General features: G+C 37.4%; 1 protein-coding gene across 1 annotated transcript in view; it reads left to right on the top strand.

Annotated features, from left to right (window-relative positions):
* Window positions 1–7,795: 7,795 nt before the first annotated feature.
* The window catches only part of RASEF (RAS and EF-hand domain containing), a 23,625-nt gene continuing 21,304 nt past the window's right edge, over window positions 7,796–10,116 (top strand). Inside the window, exons 1-2 of the mRNA XM_015812497.1 lie at window positions 7,796–7,935; window positions 9,620–9,710. Coding sequence (XP_015667983.1) covers window positions 7,907–7,935; window positions 9,620–9,710 — 120 coding nt within the window. The 5' untranslated portion in view covers window positions 7,796–7,906. The remainder of the gene's footprint in view (window positions 7,936–9,619; window positions 9,711–10,116) is intronic.

The raw sequence follows: 10,116 nt of genomic DNA, 5'->3' as shown, positions 1-10,116 counted from the left end.
ATGAAGTAGATGAAATTGATTTGTTGTGGTCTGTCTGTCTGTCCGTCCGTCCATCTATCCATCCATCCATCCATCCATCCATCCATCCATCCACCCATTTCTCATATTTAGGAACTGCCCATCTCCCACATAGAGTGAGCAATGTACTAATAGTATTTTATATGTATTTTGCTCAAACATCAAGACTTATGCTCTGTTTCTAACAATTACTTCCCATTCTTTTAGTATAAATTATGGCTAAATAATAGCATAAACTTGATTTAATTGGGGCTTTAACAGAGTTGATGGGAGATCACAACACTTCCATGAATTACAGTATGACTTTGAGGATTTCAGATGTCTTGGATTGCATATTTTAGCCATCCTTCTCAGCATGGCTATACTGGCTAAAGTGGATGGATTACTATATTTTCAAGCACAAAGTATTCAGAGTTTACCTTTTAAACAATATTAAAAGTTTGTGCAATAAATCTCACTTTTAAAGTTTTGCTTGAACTTAATAGAACAGGGATTAATTAGGACAGGGATTAAGAATTACTAGACCTCCCAGCAGTACTAGCCTACATAATGATTAGGGATGCTGTAAATTATAGATCAGTATTGAAGTGTACTTTCTTTTAAGTTATACCTATTAGAAGTATATCCTGTTTTAGAAGAATTCTGTAGGTGGTGGAATGAGGTTTGTGCAGGAAGAGTTTGTGTAAGCATCTGCCTTATCTTGGTACCATGGAGACAATGTTTACACTAGTACCCTGTAATCCAGCTACTTTGGTTTAATAAGACAGGAGAATGAATTGCAATTCCTTTGTTTGGCATAAGTGTACAGACGTAATGCGTCTGAATTCTGAATAGCAGTCCTCATGTATTGTTTCAAGTAGAATGAATACTCAGAACAAAATGGATATGATCCCTAAAGAAGTAGGGCACAATTAACAGCTTATTGAAAAAAAATTGTTAATGGAGTTTTAGATGCTCTAACTTACAGGGTTTTCAAAACATTTATAGAATTTTAAAAAAATTACTTCTTCCTTGCTGATATTCCAGTTAAAGAGTGGATGGTAGGCTTCAGACTCAAGATGTGCATTGGTATTATGTACGTACGAATTATAATATGTATCTTGCCTTTCATTCAGGAACTCAAGATGGTAGATATAGCAATAGCAATAGCACTTAGACTTATATATCATTCCATAGTGAGGTTTACAGCACTCCCTGAGTGATTTACAAATGTCAGCATATTGCCCCCAACAATCTGGGTTCTCATTTTTCCAACCTTGGAAAGATGGAAGGCTAAGTCAACTTTGACCGGTCAGGATCGAACTGCTGTATGTGGGCAGAATTTGCCAGCAATACTGCATTCTAAACACTGTGCCACCAGGGCTCCTTTATATAGTATTCATGCCTCCTAATTTTTCTTACAACAACAACTCAGGTTGGGCTGAGAATAATGGTCACCCAGGAGGTTTTTGGCTGAGAATGATTTAGAACTTGGGTATCCTCATTCCTAGTTCAACACTGCATTGACTTTTTCTGGAAGGGATGATGGCCTGGTGAATAACAGTATGTTTATCAAACATCATGAACAATATGTTCAAGGCATTTTGAATAGATTAATTTTTCAAAACTAAAACCATAGTGAAAGAAAGGTTTGTGTAAGGAATAGGAAACTCAGCATTGTCTAGATCAGACATGTCAAACTCCTGACATCACGTGACGTCGCACGATGTATTGGAACTTTTTACATTGCCGGCAATGGGGTGGGCGCGGTTTCCTCGTGACGCATCCAGCCTGCGGGCCGGCTGTTTGACACCCCTGGTCTAGATGATTTGAAGCAACAGTACCAGAATATATGACAACTGGCTGTCTTGAAAGAGGCTAATTGGAAATATAGTTTAAAGTATCTGGATGGCTTCAGGTTACAACTTCTGTATAAATATTGAACCTGAGGCTTGGTATCTCTACTATATTTGGACATAAAAATACCTACAAGTAGTCCTTAAGTCACAATTGGAATTGGGATCAGAATGTCTGCTGGTAAGCAATGTGGGCATAAAGTATGACGTTATGTGACTATATCACTAAGTGATGGCAATCCCAGCAGTCCCTGTTGCCATCATTAACCAAATCCCACTGTTTTTTTGGTGAGACCCAAAATCGATCCTAGCCATTCCTGGCTTGGTCCCTTTTAGCCCTGATCCTCAGTAAGGGAAGAGACTATTTCCTCTGCCTCCTTTTCAATTCTCTGCACCTGCTATCTCCTGCCTCCCCCCCATCCATTTGGCCCCTGGCAAAGCTGCACTTCTCTGTGGTGGTGGTGGTGCTGAAACCAAAGTGAAGGCCCAGGGTGGTAGCAGACAGCTAAGACTGCTGAAGGTGCCGGTCCTCTGAGGAGTTCCCCTGTGAAGGATGGTGCAAAGGGCAGAGAGGGGAGGAAGGTAGGTGGTGGGGGAATTGAAGCACCCAAATTTTGATCAAGTCACTATGATGGTGCTACAGCATCCATAACTTCAGGGGCCAAATGTTAACTACCTTTCTTTCAGCAGTGCTGTAATTTTGAACGGTTGCTGAACGAATAGTAATTAAGCAAGGACTGTCTACTCTGGTTAGATTCCCACATTGTGCTAACAAGTGATTTTCTTTGGTGTGATACATGAATCCAGTCAGTTATGATTTGTTGAAACCAGAACTAACAAATCAGGTCTTAATGTTGGAGAAAGAAGAAAAAAAGTAACCTTGTTATCTTGGGCCACATGTCTTCCTCTGTCATAGATAGTATGCAGATATATATTAATCAGTTTATGTGTTTAATTATTGCTTGAGTATCTATTTCAACTATTGTTGTACCAAACACAAACTTAATGCTAGCAGTGATTTCTGCCTTTTCAAACAGTAACAAATCCAAACTGAACTGGAAATCTTCATACTTCCAGAAACCTTTTATAGATAGAGAAAATATGCAGATGTTTCAGAGAATAATTAAATGCTGAAAAGTGTGAATCAAATTATTTTGTGAAATATTGGTATGTAATTATTGGTTCTTAGCTTATAATTCAGGATTTATAATAATCATAATTATCCTGAATTGGTTAACATTTCTCCAGTTCTTTTTCTTCTATTCGTCTATTTTTATTTCTATTTTATGTGAAATTGAAGTATACCAAACATTTATATAATTATTCGGGGGTTTTTTTTGCTTGATTATGCATCACCAAGTCTGTGTCAACTCTTGTGATTACATAGATAGATATACTCCAGGATGATCTGCCCTCAACATATAAAAGTTACGTATATAAAATTATATCTAGTTTTCTTACCCTTGGGGTAGAATCTAGTTCCAATACATAAAAGTATAGCATAGTGGTTAAACCAGTTTTAAGATGATTTATGCCCGCCTTTTCAAATTACTGCCTTGCAGATATGTTGGATTAGCTTCTGCCGTTCTTATCTGAGTTCTGAGAATATACTCCAACACATTTATAGAATATGAGACTGGAAAAGCCAAATGTTTAGGTTGTGAAAGTTGGTTGCAACAGAAACTAGGACAAAGTTATTTAAAAATATGCTTAATTAAAAAGGAAAAAAAATGGCTGCTTGAATTGTGATAATCAAAATGTTCACAGGTCATGAAATTTAACATTAGGATTAAAGAGAAAACTTGCAAATACTATTCCCAGACACCCTACATGGGATGCTATTTTCATAACAGAAGTAATAGTGAAAAAATAGGGCGACAGATTATTTCAAGATCACAGACACTGACTACAAACAATGGCATGACAAAGTAGCAACAATGGTGCATTGGAATATCTTCAAGAAATACTTCTTGATTGCAAACAAGAACTGGTAGGACTACAAAATAGACAAATTGATAGAAAATGAAAAATGCAAAATGCTCTGCGACTTTAGAATGCAAACAGACAAACTTCTGCTGGATAATATCCCAGCTTAACAATTATTGATAAGAAAGACAAAAAAGTCTGGGTTGTAGACAATTGCATACCTGGAGCCAGCAAAATAGTAGAGAAAATAACAAAATATACTCTAAAGCAGGCATATCAAACTGCCAGCCCGCGGACCGGATGCATCACACCGAAACCGCACCCACCCCATTGCTGGCAATGGGGAAAAAGTCCTGATACGTTGTGCGATGTCACGTGACGTCGCGAGTTTGACATGCCTGCTCTAAAGACATGCAAATAGAAGTAGAACAAATGTGGTAAAAGAAAGCAAAGATAGTGAAACCAATAGTAATAGGCACCTTGGATGCATTCCCAAAACATCTGGAATACAGTACTATTTGAACAGCATCAGCATTGACAAAATTACAATTGCAAAAAGGCAGCTTTACGTGGTACAGCTTACATCCTGCCACAATACCTTCAAGATGGATAGATAGATGGATAAAAATGCCAAAATCCAGTTTAAATATCTGGCTGACATCACAATACTGATAGTGTTTGGAACCCTTGAAGTAATATCTAAAGGATATCTGATATCTGGAAACAATTAAATTTATCGAACTTGAGCACCATAGTTTTATAAAAAAAAAAAAACATCCTCCTTAGAACTGCCTATATTCCTAGATGCTACCTTAATAATTCTTAGCTCCTCGGTTAGGACCCATATATCATTCTGTACTTTTAAACTCCAGTGAAATTCTTCAGTCTGCTGGATGCCAACCAGTTCCAATGGCTGTAAGTTATTTTAATTGGCGAATGTATACATGTTACAGTTTGTTCAAAATCAATCAGGATGTTGGCTTTGAGTGTAGTTTTTTTTTCTTTTTCTTTTTTAAATGGCTATGGGTGCAGGGGTGATGTGATGATTTGCCAGTATTGCCAGTATTGGTATTTAGGTCAGCATCCTTGTAATTATCCTTCATTCAAAAAAAAAAGTCTTCCCCATCCTTAGAGCTCCTTATGTTTTTCTAGGGAAATTGTTTTGTTCTCCTTGCCCCGAATTTGATTTCTTATTCTTGCACCTGACTGTTTTGTGTAAATGTAGGCCACAGAAAGCTCCTGAATGGAGCTGTTAATTGGGTCAGTGAGAAACAACAAAACCACGTTAAGATTCTGTGATCAAATAACCGGAGTAAACTTTGCAGTCACTATTGTACTGAATGTTTAGGACGGCAGCTTTTCCAAGCGGAGCTCAGCAGGCCTACATGAAGGAGCTCAGTGGAGGGAATAATATCTTTCAGCTTTCCTTAGTTCACGTTTCTGGTTTGTTTAATCTTCTGGAGATGAAAAATCCCCAAGAACAGCAGCTGTGAGATAGTTCAGAGAAAAAAAACAAGAGGTAGGACTGTCAAGCTGTAAGGCAACAGGAGGATTAGTTTTAGAACTCAGCTGTTCTTAAACTCCAGTTTGGGGTTACGTACAAAGCTGGTAAAAAAAAATCTCCCATTGTCTTGATTTATTTATGAACTAAAAGCATTGAAATAGGGCTGCTGCCAGACTTCCATGGTTGTTGACCATTGTAGATTTCCTGAAATGTAACACTAATAACACTAAATCTATTTTGGTAATTTAAGATGTTGAAAAGGATGAATTAAATAGTTTTAAATGTTTTTATTGCCCACTATATCTGCTATTTAAAATTATAATAATGTTTATAGTTGCACTGTAACTTATTACCATTGTGAATTTTCAGTTTATTATAGTTGTGTTTTAAATAGAATTGTCGTAGATTGTACTACTTGCATTGTCACGCTCCCTTGAACCCATAAAAAGCATTGTATTTTTTCTTTCTTTCTGGCAACTGAGGATAACATTTTATGCATTGAATAAATTGATCCTTATCCAATAAAGTTCTATACAGTAAATATTTTACCAGATTTAGAAACAGGTATGATAAATACCGGTAGTTCTCGACCTACAAGAGTTTGTTTAGTGACTGTTCAAAGTTACAAAGGCACTGAAAAAGTGACTTACGATCCTTTTTCACATTTACGACCGTTGCAGTATTCCCATGGTCACATGATCAAAATTCAGATGCTTGGCAACTGGTTCATATTTATGATGGTAGCACTTTCCTGAAGTCATGTGATCAATCTTGTTACTAACTTAACAGCAATGATTCACTTAGCATCTGTGGCAAGAAAGATCGTAAAATGGAGCAAAACTCACTTAACAATTATCTCACTTAACAACAGAAATTTTGGGCTTAATTGTGGTCGTAGGTCAAGGACTAGTTCCAGGCTGCATATGATTCTGACAAACTTTGTTTTTAAGATCTTTCAAAATCCCTTCCAACCTTGACAGCCCAAAATCAGTGATTTACTTGCTACCATTTTAGGGCAAGGCTTAGTCCTAAAGTGGATTTAATAAACATCAAAAGGAATATCTCCTCTAAATCCATAGAAAATCTTACATCCATTCACATGTGTGATGGGTTTGTTTTTCATAAGAACTCTACTACCCATTGCAGCCCTGGATTTTCTCTTCTTATATCCATTAGTAGGAGAACATAGGAAAAGGAATGGCAGAACCTGGGGGCGGAGTGCAAAGAAGGATAAGTCTAGAATCCCTACTTAGCCGCAAGTATACTACTGTGTTTTCCCGAAAATAAGACCTATTCCCAAAATAAGCCCTAGTTTGATTTTGGGGGTGGGTGGGCCTAATATAAGCCCTATCCCCAAAATAAGCCCTAGTATTGGGGAGAGGCACACACCTGAAAATCAAGCTAGGGTGGGATGGGGTTGGAGCTACCTCACGAGCCCCACACCCACTTATCGTTGTAGCCAGGCCTCCCATGTCCCAACACCTGCCTCATCTCACGGTGCGCGCTCATATCAGCCCCAACCTCCATTTCACCAACAGAGGCCTTCAGGAAATGCCTCTGCAGCTGAGAATGGAGCTCCAGATTGACGTGCATGGCACCCCCTGGAGGCCAGGGGGCACCACATGCGTCAATCTGGAGCTCAGTTCTTCGCTGCAGAGGCATTTCTTGAAGGCCCCTGATGGTGAAATGGAGGCCAGGGGTGACATGCTTGAGCGGTGGCAAGCAGCCATAAAAGAAGTGGGCCAGCTGGGCAGGGCTGTCTGTGCCACTGTCACGAGGTGAGACTGTGGAAAAGACCCGCTCCCTGAAAATAAGACTTGGTGCCCCTTTTGGAGGAAAAAAAGAGTCCGGGTCTTATTTTGGGGAAAACATGGTAAGTATGACCCCCTTGAGTGCTGTTGACCCTTATTTAACTCTAACCAGATGTTTCTTAGTTAAGAAGATTCCTGTGTATAGGCTTTTAGCAATAAATTAGCTTAATTGAACCTTCATGTGTGGATCTGATCTTTTGCTCCTGACAGAGAAAGATGTAATTTGAGCAATATCAGAAAGATGAGGCTTATTCAGACAACTCATTTGATGAACTTGATCTGATCCTATACTAGAAGCATTTCCTGTGTGAAGGGCAAACCTGATTCCGTCCTGTTAGCATCTTTATTTATAAAAGTTTCTCCAGTATTGTATATGTGTATGTGTTTAATCTATGCAGTGGATTTAAATTTTTATAAATCTAAGTGCTTGGGTAAAGAGATTTTGAGCTTAAATCTCCAGAGATGTTTTGATTCCAGGATAGATTAAGATCACAGTGCTTACACCAAAATAAAGTAAATCATATTAACAAGTAATATGTCTGTAATTTACTCTTATGAACTAATTGACCCATTTTTTAAAATCTTAATTAAAAAGTCTGTTCCATCTACCCATTTTCCTTGACATCACCATGTAAGATATATTTTTAAATAAAGCTGCAAAACATTTAATGCTTGATTTGTCCCCCATTTCTAGGCAAGAGCAGGTCAACATTCTGTATCAGAACATCAATATAGTGGAACCACGATTAATTCAACCATATGAAAATGTTATTAAGAACTTTATTAGAGAGATCAAGCTGCAGAGCACAGAAATGGAGACCTTGGCCATCGCTGTAAAAAGGTAAAGTTAACTGGGTTTGTACTTTATAATGAAATTATATCAGAGTATACTATTCAAATCTGAAGCAGCTAGTAGCCTCTAGATCTGTGAACATATCTGTATTTGCATCAAGTAAATAAAGAATGCCCACACCATATGCAGAGCACTACTGGATTCAAATACTTCCATCAATACCAGATAACAGAGCTGGTGGGAAGGGATTGGATGAATTGCAGTTCAAGGTATTTGAATTTGTTTATCCATGCTTTAAATACCCAATAAATCATGTGGGTGAAGAACAAATAGTTAACATTTTATTAAAGGTTAAATTATAAACAGTATGCTATCATGACCCTTGCAAATGATTTAAAATATGCTTGAAGCTTTTGTTGTTTGCTTTATAGTTTGTGAACGTCCGTTATTTGTTTTCTAAAACAGCGTTTTCAAAACAGGTATCTCTAACTTAACTTGGAGATTTCTGATCACAAAAAATTTGAGGCTGAACGGAAGAGAAGGAAGAATTAAGTGGAAAATGTATTGCTACATAGAAATTAGGAATTTGGTTTATTAATGGTTAAAATACTAATTTTCTCATGTTATCTCAACAAGGCACAAACTAGGCAGTAGCTTCCCAAATACTTGGATGCTACAAGTATTTCAGTTTTAGAATGGCAACCATAGCAGTTGAGTTTGAGCTGGTGGAAGAGATGGCACAACACTGATAATACCTAATCTTACTTCAAATCCTATGCAGTCATTTTGCACTTCTATACTTATGCAAAGAAGCCTTCATCTTTTCATGCCTCTTAGGTCTTCTCCATTGAAGATCGTTGCATGAGTACATTCCCTGCATTCTTTCTGAGACACTTTTTCCTGCCAGATTGAGACTTCTGAGGCCACTAATAGAACCTGGTCACCATATTGCTAGTGGACATATTTCTGTACTAGGGTTTCATCTTAGTGCATAAGATGTGAATACTGCTATTATATGCAGTCTGTCAGTTTTTTCTGCTCCCAACATTCAACATTCTGAGACTATCTAGACTATGTTTCTTTTCTATATCTTGTTTTTAATTTTGGCTTATTGGTATTTCCCATGAATTATGCTATAGGAGGAAATAAGATAGACTGTATAATCTGTAATATATGTATTAATTTGTAATCTTTGGAGTTATGGTATTAATGTGATAATTCTTAAACATCCACATCAGTTTCACCCAGAGAGATTTAGCACCTAGTATTACAAGGTACAGTATTACAGATACTGTAATTTGCTTATTGCTGTGAGGAATAGAAAAACTTTTGTTCAGAGTTGTATGAAGACAGTCAATCACTATAGTTCAACATTTATGATTGCTCAATACTGAAGATCATTGATAAATAGGATAATTGGGTATCAAAGGCAATTTACATGTCTCATTTAGCTATATAATGTCACATTAGCTAGAGGGAGGATCTGCCAGTTACTTAAAGATAGAGATATAGTCTGTTCTCCTTTGTTCTGATTCCTGGTTTGCCCCAATTATTTTTAAGATTGTTTTATATCACTGGTGTCAAATTTGATTGTGTTATGTAATGTATTATGATGTGTCTTAATTTTTTTTGCCTTTGCGGAGCTGGTGTGGGCGTGGCCTGCATGTGATGCACCCAGCCCACGGGCTGCCAGTTTGACACCCCTGTTTTATATGAATGTTCATTTTTATAGAGCACAAGATAAAGCAGCCATGCAGCTTGGTGAACTAGAAGAGGAGATGGACCAGCGCATACAGGCTACAGAACGTAAAATCAAGAAGGAGGTGACTAACTAATGCTTACAATGCTAATGATTTAGAAAGGATTGCTTCCCTCAACCAAATAAATAAAATAATTCTAAATTTTATGCTTCAGATTTAATGTATAGAACATTTCTCTACATTATTTTACTCTTTAGTTTGCCTCTAATACAAAACGGTACAAAGCCAGCACTTTCTCTATCTCTTTCTTAAGATAGAATCAAGATCACGTGAAGTATTAATACCACTTTACAATGCCTTGGTAAGGCCACACTTGGAATACTGCATCCAGTTTTGGTCACCACGATGTAAAAAAGATGCTGAGACTCTAGAAAGAGTACAGAGAAGAGCAACAAAGATGATTAGGGGACTGGAGGCTAAAACATATAAGGAACGGTTGCTGGAACTGGGTATGTCTAGTTTAACGAAG

This window comes from Protobothrops mucrosquamatus, unplaced genomic scaffold (assembly GCF_001527695.2).
Source record: "Protobothrops mucrosquamatus isolate PMUCROS unplaced genomic scaffold, P.Mucros_1.0 scaffold91, whole genome shotgun sequence".
NCBI lineage: Eukaryota > Metazoa > Chordata > Lepidosauria > Squamata > Viperidae > Protobothrops > Protobothrops mucrosquamatus.
Note: the sequence above shows the minus strand (reverse complement) of the source record. Positions and strands in the feature narration are given on the sequence as shown.